This window comes from Martes martes (genome assembly GCF_963455335.1).
Source record: "Martes martes genome assembly, chromosome: 6".
Classification (NCBI taxonomy): Eukaryota; Metazoa; Chordata; class Mammalia; order Carnivora; family Mustelidae; genus Martes; species Martes martes.
The window spans coordinates 113,424,639-113,439,356 of NC_137893.1; the positions used below are offsets into that span (position 1 = coordinate 113,424,639).

The 14,718-nt window shown below is 41.6% G+C and overlaps 1 protein-coding gene across 1 annotated transcript in view; it reads left to right on the forward strand.

Annotated features, from left to right (window-relative positions):
- Positions 1-14,718, forward strand: part of KCNQ5 (potassium voltage-gated channel subfamily Q member 5) — a gene marked incomplete at its 5' end in the record, with an annotated part of 518,313 nt that overhangs the window by 419,393 nt on the left and 84,202 nt on the right. Inside the window, one exon of the mRNA XM_080805542.1 lies at positions 10,500-10,610. Within this exon, the coding sequence (XP_080661668.1) occupies positions 10,500-10,610 (111 nt within the window). The remainder of the gene's footprint in view (positions 1-10,499; positions 10,611-14,718) is intronic.

The window sequence follows — 14,718 nt, forward strand, 5'->3', positions numbered from 1 at the left end:
CAAGCCCCGCATTGGGCTTCACACTGGGCATGGAGCCTACTTAAAAAATAAATATATATATTTATAAGTTCGTTGTTCATTTTGTGGAACATAGATTTAAGTTTCCAATTCTTGCATTGTTCTGTTACTCATCAAAAGTGCATCAGTGAGAACTAGAACTTTTGTCAAGGACAAAGAAAACTTGTCAGGGCTTGTATTGAACAGAACTTGGTATATTTATTGGCCACACAGCAGCAGTAAAATGAATAAGAATCAGAAATAGCTTCACCTGAAGGTTAGGATATTTTTCTTAAATTATCAGTCAGTGTCTTCAAGATTGTGTCATTAGGAATCAAGCTATCTAGTGGTGTAATAATTTGGTTCCCAGCTCCTCCCTCCTACCCCACAAGCATTAATGGACATTTTGAAAGGAGGAAAACCTGAAAGAGAGCAGTCGTGTGACATTCTTGAAGTACCTTTTATATGTAGAATGCAAGTGAAAATTTGTGACTCATTGTGTGATAAACTGTGTAAACAGAAAACAGGAGGCTTTTCTAGCCAGCAAGGGGAAGACAGTTCATTATCCCAGGCTTCAAAGCAACAATTTGAATTTAAGTTTAGTTTCTGTTTTTCTTTGATAATGCACTTAAATGCTTGAGACATTCAGGTGCACCTGTCCCATTGAGATGCAGTCCTTGGTGAGTTCAGCCTGGCAGCTCTTTATCCTTCTTTCCAATAGTCTTCCTTTTGTCCTTATTACTAATCAGAATTGCTGTATTGTATGTTAAACAGTGTGTGGGAAACTCTTAATATACTGCTCACTTAGTCACAGGCTTATTTCTTTTGCCAGAATAACCCACGTAGCAGGTTTTCAAAGGTCATATCTGTGACTTTCAGAGGGGAAGTAACATATTTTCATTGATTGCCATTTTCAGTAGTCATATTCTGACTGAAGCTTAACCTGTACTTAGCAGGTTCTTTGGATGGCCTAATTATTTTTCCATTTAAATTAAAAAAAAAAAATCTGGTCTTGAATAATCTTCTAAGATGTCAAGCTTCTAGGAAAAGGCCTGTTGGTCCATAGTGGGTTTGTTGATATTAACTGAGTCATTAATGAAATTGTCTGAAGCCTAAAAATATACAAAAAAACAAACAAAAGTGCTTATTATTTCTATTCTTTTTTTTTTTAAGATTTTATTTATTTATTTCACAGAGAGAGAACACAAACAGGGGGAGCTGGCAGGCAGAGAGAGAGAGAGAGATGCAGGCAGAGGGAGAGGGAGAAGCAGGCTCCCCGCTGGGCATGGAGCTGGATGCAGGGCTCCATCCCAGGACCCTGGGACCATGACCTGAGCTGAAGGCAGATGCTTGACTGACTGAGCCACCCAGGCACCCCTATTTCTATTCTTTATAAGAAGAGCATATACTGGGTCTCCAATATGAAATAAAATAAATTTAGAACATTATACCCTTTATTATATATTGTTCAAGACCTTAGTAAAATATGTGGGTGGATACTTTCTAGTTAAAGTTGTCCATGTTGCACATAATGGACACCTTGTTAACTATGGAAGTACCCAGAATTAACAGAGAAATGAAAGCACCCTGAACTAGTGTTTCTAAGTGTTAGACTTCAGTTAAAAAAAATAGGAGATTCTCTTCATTAAGAAAGCCCAAATTATTGACATGAAGTATCAAAATGCAGTTTGTGGTTTGTGGGTACAATATTTCAATGAATTCTGAATAGTAATTATTAACATCCTTTTGTTAAAAAAATATCAAGGACTATCCCCAAAACCCACTTTGGGAGGGATTCATGTGTGATCAGCACTATTCAAAGCCAGTAACAATTCAAACAGCTCTGATCCCTGAAGACAATTCCTTACCACCTAGTTTGTTAAATAAGTGGAATAATCAATATAAAGGGCCTGGTACTAAGACCACGGCCAGTGCCCAATCAAAGATGGTGGCCACTGTTGGCAAAAACATTTCGTTATGGATGTTAGATGGAAGCACCTTTGTAACAAAAGGAACAAAGGGCTCTTTACTTCATGGAAGACTCACAGCTTAAGCACAAAAGGGACTTGGGAATTGGGGGTTAGAATGAAAAGATGTTCTGGGTTCTGAAGGGACGTTCGTGACAGAAGTAGAAGAGGGTCAAGGGGAAATAACTTGTGGCTGAGGCCCTGGCAGCTACAGGAAAAGAGGATCTTCATTTGTTGGGCAGAGCTCCATTTGACGTTACTTCCTATTATTATTTTCCTCCTTTTCGGTTGCTTCAGATTTATTCTGAAATAATTTAAGAACAAGTCTCCGTGGAGTTATTTCCTATTATTATCTCCTTCTTCTCTGTTATTATTTTTCTCCTTTTGATTTGCCTTAGATTTATTCTGAAATAACTTAAGATCAGGTCTTCCTGAAGTAATATTGCCTGATAATGATCTGTTCTTGAAGGCCAGTTTGTTCTCTACTTACTGATATTTCTGTGATGAAGACAGTGTGATGGGGTGGCTTTTTTCTTAAGAAGCGCACAACAGCAAATCGTATAAGTATTCTTGAGTCAGCATCTGACGACAGCCTCCACCTGGGACCCTGTGCTTGACTTGATTACTTCAGGCATGTAGAAGAATTGGATATAAGCCAGTTAGTCCTAGAATTCATGCTGAAAACCTTCCAGCCTTTCTCAAAGCAAATAATACAGAAGGCTTTATGGATAGTGTAGTGTATGGTGCACTCAGTGGGTTGTAGAGCCCAAATAGATGTCATGAGTTTCATCCTCCTGCAAAAATCTAAGAACAAGAAGTGGTGTGAATTTGTGGAATGAACAAAAATACCCTTGTGTCAGGGCGCCTGGGTGGCTCAGTGGGTTAAGCCTCTGCCCCCGGCTCAAGTCATGATCTCAGGGTCCTGGGATCAGGGCCCCGCATCAGGCTCTCTGCTCAGCAGGGAGCCTGCTTCCCCTTCTCTCTCTGCCTGCCTCTCTGCCTGCTTGTGATCTCTCTCTCTCTCTCTCTCTCTCTCTGTCAAATAAATAAATAAAATCTTAAAAAAAAAAAAAAAAACCCTTGTGTCTCATAGCACTGAGAATCAACCCTCCTTCCACTGAGCTCACCAGTACAAAATATTTTCTGCAACTCTGATAAGCTGTAGTTTTCTGACTCAGCGTTGGCATGTTAAATCAAAGTTAACAATAATTTCTCACTACCAAAGCATTATCTGATGGTATCAAAGCTTTACTTGGCCGAGACATCATCAACACACCAACCCTAACTATTCAAGAACACTGTTAAGTACCAAGCAAAAACTGAGATACACATGCACAAGCTGCTACGCACCAAAACGTCTTAGCTGCTGTGAGCCTCTGTATTGTGTGCCTGCCTGGATGGCACGGGTATGTGAAATATACCGGTGGGAAGCCTTTCCTAAGACGTCTGTTCCATTAGTAAATGCCATCTCACACATGGTTCTGAATACTTTTACTTGATTTTAGTCCATAAACATTGAGCACACACTGTATGGAAAAGAACAGAAGAATTAAAGTCAGGAAACTTGGCTTCCAGCCCCATCGCTGGGATTTAGCAGAGGTGCGGTATTCAGCGAATCATTTACTATCTCTATAAAACCGAGAAAATAGCGTGACCCAAACACAAAGTTGCTATGGGTAGTAAACGAGATGAGGATATGTAGGGCCTAGATCGGGCACTGAATAAATGTGAGTCCCTACTGTCGTTACGTATTTGACAACGAGCCTGGAAGAACAACAGAGAATCCTGTCACCCCGAGCTGCCTGCCCCAGCAGCACCACAGGATGGGAGGCCGCCCCCACGAGAGGGTCTGCCGTGTGCACACTCAAAACCTTTCTCATCTACGAATTTACAATGAACAAATTCCTGCACAGGTTCTAGGCTACCCACTCTCTGAAACTAGGTGTTCAGGAAGTAACCCAGAGAGAAGAGAAGGGAAGAAGGGGGGAGGGGTGGGGGAAGAGGGGAAGGGAGGGAAAGAGACAGTTGACAAACTCCTCATGGGAATCATCCTCTGAAGCACGGCCTTATAGGGAAACTGTACTGGGCTTTGGACATCTACAAATAGTATGTTCTTAACTTGTTCTCATGAATGAATTAGCTGTAAAGTAGTAGTCATAATTGTATTTTCAAAATTAGACCAATAAATATTTATCGATGTGTACTTGGAGGGAAGAAGGATGGGTTTATATCTACTGGTCTGGAATTAATTCTCTTATTGAAGGAAAAAAAAAAAGTTACAGTCTACCCAGTGTCCAAGTTATAATCTGACCATAGCATCTGCCATCCCACACAGAAAGAAAACAAAGGAAGAGGGAAGAAAAATCAAGAAATCTTGGGCCCGAATTTGCATATGTTTTGCAGTATTATTCCTGAAGACAAGACTTCTCGATTACTAAACACACTAAGGGCTCCGAGTCCACCTTTGCTACTACAAACACACATTTATACCAACATCTGCAACCCACAGATTTTTCAGAAAATATATTTTGTCACCTGTGTGGCAGCAACTGAGTACATACAATATGATGGCAAAAACTTATCTGAACCTTTCCCATCTGCCAGATCACCTTCAAGTAAATGGCCCGACGGAACGATAGCACAAACTACCAGCGTTCCTGAGGTCGACTGAGGCTGAAGGGAGCCCTTCCCTCTCAGATCCTGACCTGTCTGGTCCGGCTATCACCTGACAATGCCTCTGCCGGTTTCCACCTCTGGTCACAAAGTGTGGCATTAAATGGCATCCTCTCACTCAAAGAAAGTAGTCGTCTCCCCACAACTGCACTGGAAGAAATAGTTGACATTTTTTTAATCTGTCCTTTTGTGTTCTTAAGAAAAATCAAAACCTCACAGACTTTCCAAGGATATTATAAACACCATAGTCTAAAGTCAATAAGTAAGAATCAATAATCCATATGTAAAAACATGAGTAAATGCATAAATACATTTTTAAAATTTAATCTATTCAGCACAGGTTATCCTATGCAAAAGGCATATCTCCTTTCAGCTCTGGAAGTAGGTCCAAAATGGAATTATGTCCAATATGGTAGATTTCCTCCAGCCCCTGAAGATCACACAGGCAGCCTCTCAAGTTTCTTTGAAAGAAACTGCTGTTCCAGGAGCTCCCCTGATGAGCTGGTGTCTTTGGGCTTCTGTGTGAGCCTACCTTTCTCTGACTTTGGATCCCAGTGAAACTCATCATTACTAGGTTCGGCCCCTGAACGCTTCACAGGATTTCTAAAAGACGAACTGGGTTTATTGTTTGGCACAAGTGTGGCAGAATAAGCCCCCTGCCTGCCCAAGGCTGCTACTCAGTTCAGGTACAAAGAACCAGCTGATAATCGTTAGCAGGGCGTTCCAGAGGCTAGGAAAAGAAAAGAAACATAACGTAGTTGTGCTGTTCCAGGAGACACACTGGTATTTCAAGGACATCTTGACCTAAAAGTCCAGAAAAATCAATGAACATCTATGCAGGCCTCATCGGAGGATGGTCTCATCGCATGCAACCGGTCATTGCTTAGGAAGTCAGTGGCCGAATCAAGCTGATGGGTCCATGTGAATTCGTAAAGAAGGCTCTAAGTGCATCTTAGAAATGTCAGTTTCATCCCTGGTACTACCCATCTGTCCTCTTCAGGGAGTCCAGTTGTCCCCTTTGCAGCCACAGAAAGGGACCTGCTCCCAGCAGGCATGAGACAAAGGAAAATCCTGCTCCCAGCATGGACTGAGACGAAACTGCTACCCTGTTGCCAGATCCTTCTCAAGCCTGGCTGGCAATGGAAGGCCTCTGTGCTTTCAACCAAGCAACATCCCGAAAGACTATGAAATCGGAGTGGAGGAAGTTGTTGAGCTTGGCCGCCAGCCCTTCCAGACTCTGCGTGCCAGTCTGAACCCAGTGCAGAGAGAAGGAGGGCAGGGAGGCAGCTCTCAGCGTTCCCGGGCTTCCTTTCTCTCCAACAAAGCACGCCTGTAAGAGGGAGGGCAACTCTAAATTCAGAATGAGAGAGAGCAGGCGTTCTTCTCTACTCAGAATGAGACACTGGGCACATCGTCATTTTGCTGTGTCTCATTCTTCCGACTTAAAAGCAGTGGTTTAAAAAAACAAACAAAACAAAAAAACGCTCTCTGAGAGATGGGCCAAGGAGAATAACTCAAATGCATGGTAGCTCCCCCTTATCCGTGGTCTCTCTTTCCACTGTTTCTGCTAACTACCTTCTGTTACCTTGGGAAGCACATGGTCCTCCTTCTGACATTTAGTCAGAAGGTCGATAGTAGCCTAACGCTACGTCATCACACGCACGTCATTCATGTCATGTCATCACGTAGGCATTTTATCATATCATCACAAGAAACTTGAGGGCAGTATTGTATTTCAAGAGAGACCACAGTCACATAGCTTTTATTACAGTAGATTGCTATAGTTTTTCTTATTATAAGTTATTGTTGATCTCTTACTGTATCTATGTATTAAACTTTATTATAGGTATGTGTGTTTAGGAAGAAAACAGTGTATGTAGGGTCAACATCCGTTGGGATTTTGGAATGTATCCATCATGGATAAGGGGAGACTACTGCATTATTAGAATGTAAAGTTTACCGTGAAATGTACCATCATTGCTGTGACCTAACCATGAAATACCTCCTTCAGTTTACTATGATTAAACTGCTGGAAAAGGATTAAGCTGTTTTGCAGAAAAAGTATAGATTAAAATGTTTCCCACATACTTAGGATTACGAACCTATAACAAAATTGAGCCAGGAATATTTTTTCTGCAATCTCAAGGAATTCCTTGGAGAGCCCCACCCCTAATACTGCTAGTGATATGTGATTAACTTGGCCACTAGGTTCTACAAATTCTCTTTCTCCAACCTTGGATGAGCCTTCCCTGTTCTCTTGCTGATTTGTCCTTGACACTCTCTCACACGGTCACCGCCCAAAGCTCTAAGTCTTTCACTGCCCACAGCTGACCCCCACCCTCACCTTTACTAAAACTGAAGAGAACCAACTCAGGCATTTCAAAGCTGCCCTTCACTCATACTGTGTCCACAGCTTTCTCCCATGGTAGAAGACATGTCCTTCCACAATGCCAAAGCTAACCCTTCTGGTTGTACACTTGATCCTATTTTCTTTCCTCCATGGTTGCCTTACCCTGTAATGAAGCTACCACTCCTCCTCCCCAGCTCAGACTCACTCTCTCTGTAGATATGCACAAAGACATCCTAGATAGTCTGTCTTCAAGTCAGAGGTTTCTGCGAGTTCTGGCCTGATTTTTCTCACTCCATTGGTTACCAGTGTTCTTGAAAGGATTCTTCATTTATTTACTAAATATTTATTGAGTTCCTCCTACTTTGTGGCAAGCATCATGCTAGATGTTAGAGAGATAATAAAGGCGTGCTTACCCTTCTGGTAAAGGAAATAGGGACCCCTCCCCGAAAAAATATACAGAACCTACCACTTATAGTAAGTGCTATTAAGAAACAAGGGGCTGAAATAGAAAGTAACTGAAGGCCCTGTTATAGACAGGGTGTGTAGGGAAGACCACTCTGATGATGGAGTATTTTGGATAAGACTTGAAGAATGAGAAGGACCTCTAGGAAGGGTAGGGAGAAGAGCAGTTCTGGCTGAAGAAACAGGCTATGCAAAGGTCCTGTGGTAGAAATAACCTGGCCTATTTGAGGAGTTGAAAGTACATTGTGGTCAAAGTACAGTGAGCAAGGGTGAAATCAGAGTGATCTTGGAGAGATAGGTGGAGACCAGATCAGGTAGGCCATAGTTGGGGTCTTAGAGTTTATTCTGAATTCAATGAGTAGCTGTTGAAGGATTTTTAAAGGGGAGTAACAAAATAATTCCCCTCACGGATATAGGGAGAAGGAACTGGAGGGAATGAATCAAGAGCAAAAGCAGAGAGAGCAATTGAGAAATTGCTGCAGCAGCCTGGCCTGTCACCATGGCAGGGAAGACAGTGAGCAGGGGATGATTTGGCAGTATCTTTGGAAGTTAGAACCCATGGGACTTGATAGACTCAGGGAGGGAGTGAGGGAAACAAGCACTGAGGCTTCTGACATGAGCATCTGGGTGGATGGTGATGCCCTCGATTAGGCTGTGAGGGGATGCATTTGGGGGAATGACAGATTTGGGAAGAATAAGTTTTCTGTTTTAAACATTTTTTTAAGGAGTTTACTTATTTATTTGACAGAGATCACAAGTAGGCAGAGAGGCGGGCAGAGAGTGAGAGGGAAGCAGGCTCCCTGCTGAGCAGAGAGCCCAATGCAGGGTTCGATCCCAGGACCCTGAGACCATGACCTGAGCCAAAGGCAGAGGCTTAAACCCACTGAGCCACCCAGGCGCCCCTGTTTGAAACATGTTAAGTTTAAATGGCTATGTGCCATCCAGATAGAAATATCAACTGCACATAGGTGAATCTGGAGCTCAGAAGAATCTGGCCTGGGGGTATGAATTTGGTGTGCACCATAAAAATGGTATTTAAATTCATGAGAACACTAAAGATCACCTGGGAGGAGAGAAAAAAAAGAGAGGATAGAAGAGGAAAGAAAGTTTAAAAAAAAAAAAAAAGAGCAAAGAAAGTGAAAGAACAGAATTTTTTGAAAGAGAGAATTCAGAACCAAACCTTAAGAATCCAATAGTTAGAGGTTGACTTGTGTGGGAGATGCCACGTAAGAGGAGCCACCAAAGATATCAAGAGAAAACCCTTGTAAGTGAGGAGAAGAGAAACCTGGGGAGGGCTCAGAAGCTGAGTTGGAAGTTTCTAAAAGGTCTGGCATCATGGAGTATTGTTTCCTATCATTTCTACCTCTCAAACGTAACCCTGCTGTCAAAGGTCCAGTAGGAGGATAAAACCAAAGCAACCACTTTCTTAGACATCAGTAGCTGTCTGTCTCCATACCCAGTATGTTTTCTCAGTCCTCATTGTCCTGGTTTTCTATGAGACTGGGATACCAGGGATCTGCTTTATGAAACTCTGTCTTCTCCATTGAGTTTCCATTTATATAAACCATTTCTAGTTCCCTTACTTTTCAAAATATTTATTCTTCTCTGACTTTCCTTTCCCCTCCATCCCTTCAATGTCTGTTTCCCGAGATGCCCATGAACCTCTTCTTTGCAGCCTTCACAGTCTCATTTATTCACAAATCTTCAACAATCATCCTGTGCCTGATTCCAAACTCAAATCTCCTTCCGAATCCAATCTCTCTCTTTCAAGACTTGAGCTCTCGATCTCAATTTCCTCCTCAACATTTCTAGATCAGAGTCCTGCTAACATTTCAAAAGCACTTATTTGCAAAACCAAACTCTCTGTCTTTGCTTCAAAGTCTTCTATTTCCCATTATCATATTTCTATTTATGGCTCAACCATCTTCCCCTTGAAATGTCTAAGTCCTTGTTGACTTAGTCTTCCCTTTCATCCCAGAGAATTAACAAATGCATTTCTATGGAACTTGCTAACACATCTCTTTACTTTGCACTCCCATACAGTCCCAATTCACTTGTCGCATCGTTGTGCCAGGTCATGCAGAACCTTGTGGGCCCTGGAGAGGAGATGGGACTTTGTTCTAAGATGCATGGGAAGATTCCCGGAACAGTCTGATCATGGTAGAGATGTGATCCAAATATTGTTTTTCAGAGACACTCCCTGATCTAAGCTATAGCATATCTAGTTAATCTCCCCTTCCACTCATCCTCTTCAGACCCACCATGCTCCAGCCCAGCTGAGCAACTTACACCTTCTAGAACCTACCCTATTTGTCCTCACTGCTGTGCAGCTGGTCACCTCTTTTCCCTCCCTAGATCGCCTTCTTTATCATTTCTGCCTCTCAAAATATTGCTTCTCCTTCAAAACCTAGGTTTGCTAACATCTCCCCAGTAAAGCCTCCTTGGCACCCCCCAAGCTGTTGATGATCAATCTGTTCTTTGAGTCCCCAAAGAAGATTATATATGCATCCATCATCATACCTGTCTTGCCCTATTTTGTGTTTTAATGATTTGTGTGTGACGTGTCTCCCTTCTTGCGCCGTAAATATCTTAGGACTAGAACTATGTACCTCTCATTTTTGTTCCACTACAAATCATATCACGTACCTTGCACATGCCAGACCTCCAGGAAATGCCTGCCAAGGTAATAAATAGACAGCCTCAATTAACATAAGTTATTGTTTTGTGTACTGATCCAGTCCTAAATCCATGGTGCTATCATTTCTGTATCACTGATGGTTATCCACTTATTTAAATAACCTTTCTTTGAATGCACTGAGAAAAGATGGAAAATTGTGTTATAAGGAAGGAACAAGTATGTAGGTTATTCCCTTCCTTAAACAAAGAGAAGCTCTGTTATGCGTCACGGAAAATTAAAGCACAGTAATAAAATGTGCCAACAAGGCTTGTTGAATAATGATTAAGTGGAAACGTTGCTTTGCCTCCTGTTCATGGGCCCTAACTTTCCTCTCAAGTACTTAAGCCGCACGTTCTATTTATTTTGTTTTTAGATTACATTGACAACGATTGGTTATGGAGACAAAACTCCCCTGACTTGGCTGGGAAGATTGCTTTCTGCAGGCTTTGCGCTCCTTGGCATTTCTTTCTTTGCCCTTCCTGCCGTGAGTATCTTGGCAAAAATAAAGCGACTTAAATTAAATCTCAGAGGTTTATTAGCATGAGCTTTCACAAATTGGAATGCCCGAGAACCTATCTATATCACTTACAAATATAATTGTATTGATAACATGTTGACTCTTCCACATACATCTAGTTGGGAAATTTATGAAATATGGTCTTCCCTTGGAGATGCTCAACCTGGGAGTTCTATACCTGCTGGGTCTTTATGACCAAATAATAATTCAGATGGCATCCCCTCTCGGTCAGCGTGCGACTCATGCATTTAAAATATGTGTAAAGATTTAAAGATATCTTCTTTTTAAACTGATCTCTCCATTTTGGTTTATAATGTGTGCTGCTGAAGAGATGGGTGTGACAAGTGGAGCATTTACTGCTCCAGATCCATTTGAGTGAAAAGCCAACCACCTGAAAGGGTTTCTATGTGTCAGATGATTTGTTCTTTCTGTCATCGTCATTGATTTTTCCTAATGAACAGCTTCTGCACCTTATCAGAATGAAGAGCACACTTATCTTCTCCCAAGCTTCTGATTATTTTCTCCTTAACAGATGAAGTTTGCTTTCTGATCATTATACCTTCCTGTTTCTTTACAGGCAGTTGGTAAAATATTACGATTTGCCTCTATCCCCAGATTTTCACTGTTGTTCACTCCACTTCTCCTAGGGGAAGAGAGCCAACAAAAGGAGCGTGACAGTAGTGGCCTCAGTCGTGCTTAAGGAACGATAGCCTCAGTTTTGCTCCAGACAGACGCTGAGTTGCGTCACAGCCTCTGCTGAGCGACCCCAGAGTACCCCTTCAAAGGAAGCCAAGGGACTAGGGATTTTCACACCCCAGCCTTTAGCTCACAGGGCTCCTCCTCTGTCCATGAATGAGCGCAGAGGTTGCCCATGTCGTTTCCGTGGCGGGAGCTCAGCTCTGGACTGACCAGCTGCTTCTGCCCCAGACCATACAAGACCACAGAGAAGACACTGAAAAGACTGTGCATACGCGTGAGCATTAGATCTTAGCTTGAATGTAAAGCCACATACTACTACAGCACAAACACTGCCAATGCGACAGTATTCATTTGCTAGGGCTGCTGTAAAGGTATCACTGGGTGGCTTAAACAACAAAAATCTGTTATCCCACAGTTCTGGAGTCAAGAAGTCCAAAATCGAGGAGGTGACAGGGCTGGTTCCTTCTGAGGGCCATGAGAGAAGGAACTGTTCCAGACTCATTCCCTTGGCTCATGGATGGCAGTCTTCACTCTCTATCTTCACATTGTCTTCCCTCTGTACCTGCCTGTGTCCAAATTTCCTCTCATAAGGACACCGGGGATACTATATTAGGGCCCATCCTAATGACCTCTTTGTAACTTGATTACTTCTGTAAAGACCTTATCTCCAAGTAAGGTCACATTCTAAGGTGCTGGGAATTAGGACTCCAACATATGAATTTTGGAGGGATACCGTTTAAGCTTGGGTATGTTTCCTTGTCTATGATAGAGGAAGAATTATGGCACCCAGAGAAATTTTGTGAAGACCAATGTGGTAATATAAGTCAAATGCTTGTCACGAAGAAAACTTTCACGAAGTCTTTCTTCCATTTTCTGTAGGAATCTAGATATATTGTTTCCTGTTGTGAAGTGAAAAATCAGGGAGAGTAAAAAAAAAAAAAATACCTCACTTACCCAGAATCAACTTCTCTAGCAAGCTCAACAATCCAGTTCAGAGCAGAGAGTCATTCAATAATCAAATTCCCTACATGAAAATACTTTTAGGAACAAAGAAATACATTCTTGGGCTTTTTTTTTTTAACCAAAATACCTGCTGATTTGTGTTTATGCTTATTCTGAGAACACATATAAAACAACCTCTGTGGTCCAGTGAAAAGCTACAAACAGAGGGAGGCAACCTCTGGGCTATTAAAATCAATAGCAATGTGCATGCTGTCCTCATGGCAGAGCCTCTTAAGACCTAAATCATAACCCGTTCTTAATTTAGAGAAAATTCTGATAAGCTGAGTTACATAGTTTCACAATTCTCTGGAGATTATAAACAGCAAAGGCAGAGAGGTAGACTGATTGAAAAAATATTGTAACAGGAAGAGATGGTAGAAGACTAACAACAAAGGAGGGGGGAAATCTGTAAGGGGCAAGCAGACACAAGTGTTCAAAGTGTGGAAGGACCTGGGTCCGGTTAGTGTTAGGGTCGACCCACCCCCGGAAGCTGGCTACAACCAGCACAGCCAAATACCAGTCCCCATAATGAAACCCTGAGCTATCACAAGAAGGTTAAATTGTGTCATTCTATTAGGTTAAAGATCAGACACGAAGCAGGTGTGCTTGGGAATGTTTCCTGATAATGTGATTACAATTTTCATATATGCAAATTAAATTAATATATGTGGGAATTTGAAAAACTTGCTTGCCCAGAACGGAACATTCCCTCACAATGCCAAGAGAAACTGGCTTTACCACGGTGTTTTACTGCAACCTCACCATCAGGTGCTGAGTTCTTACTTATTGAATGAAAGATCAAATGGTCCATATCTACTCTTAAAAAAGGAAAAACAAGGTGGCTGGAAATGCCATTTTGTCTTATGTACCTGCCCACGCAACAGTGCTATGTGATCAAGATTTAGACGAGCACGTTTTGCTAGGAAAGTTAGAGGTCAGTCGTGAGCCATCCCTGCTTGGGGTTCCTCCCACCCAGGAAACCCAAGGACCAAGAAAGAGAAGAGCCTTTCCCCACCTTTCTTCAAAGCAGAAGGACTCTCCTGAACATCACTGAGGCACACAGGCCACCCTTCCAGACTCCCTGGGGAGGTCGCTTTCTTTGAGCCCCAGAGCCTCCCAGAGCTATGGACAGGCAGAGGCACTGTACTGCTCACCATCGTCCTCAGAGACAGACCTCTCTCCCATTTCAGATGCTCCCTTCCTTCCTGCTGTGAGCATCATTCTGTCCAGTCCGTCTGTCTGCGCCAGATGCACAGTGGGCTCCTTAAATCTAGGAGGTGAAGAGGGAAAAATATTTAAAATATTTACCAAGACACATTTTCTCTCTACTTACTGTTTATGTAACACTTCTCAACAGAGCACTAAAACATAAAACCTAAAAATGTAAGTCATAAGATCTTAGACAATGAGTTAAAACCAAACTCAGTTTCTAAGAATTTTCATCATATTGATGTGGATATTTGAAGGGACCGCACATGGATTATATATGTATATATCATAGATATCTCTCATAAGCTAAATATATAAAACATAATGGACTTTATTTTAGCAGACTTCTAGTTAGGTTCACTGAGCTGTGCACTTAAAGAGGTGGAAGAAAATTGGAATGGAGCCATAATGAGACAATGAGCAGAGCTGGTTTAATAACTTTTGTAATGTACAGCCTGGCTCAAGAGATATGTAGTAAACATTTGCCAACTACTAATATATGTTTCTAAGCAATGCCAGTATGATTTTTAGCACATTTTAGTTTGTTTGGCAAATGCTGATTTCGTGCTATGTAGGGCCTATCTTTATTTTCCAGAAGGGATCTAACTCTAAGCCTCATTTTCACATAAAAAGTGCCCCAAAGTGGTAGCTGTTGCTGTTAATTTAATGTCTACAAAATCTGAATTATGCTCCGTGAGTGAATTATAGATGCTATGTACGTAATGTACCTACACACAATACGTACAACAATCATGTTGTATAAACTCTAATGTTTTATATTCCTTCACATGTTTATACTCCATGAAAAATAACATTAAAAGGAAAATAAATCTTTCCTAAGTGATTTCAAATAGCAGGAAAAAATTTTGGAGTTATAAATGACTAGAGTTGGGAGGTCATTTTTATAACCTCTAGATGGATGGAAATGTTGTTTAAATCGACAAACAAGATCACACACACCGGGTTTTTATGTTTGCACAAAGTTTGGTTGATGCAGCCTCAACCTATTGAAGATCTCAGATGGCATGAGACAGCCACGGAAAAAGACAGATGGAAAACAGAACCTATGATGTAATTTCTAACTTCACAGTACAGTCATTCATCCTAATTAATAATGGAGTTGATTATTGCTCATTAATAGCAAACAGTATTATCATAGAACTGT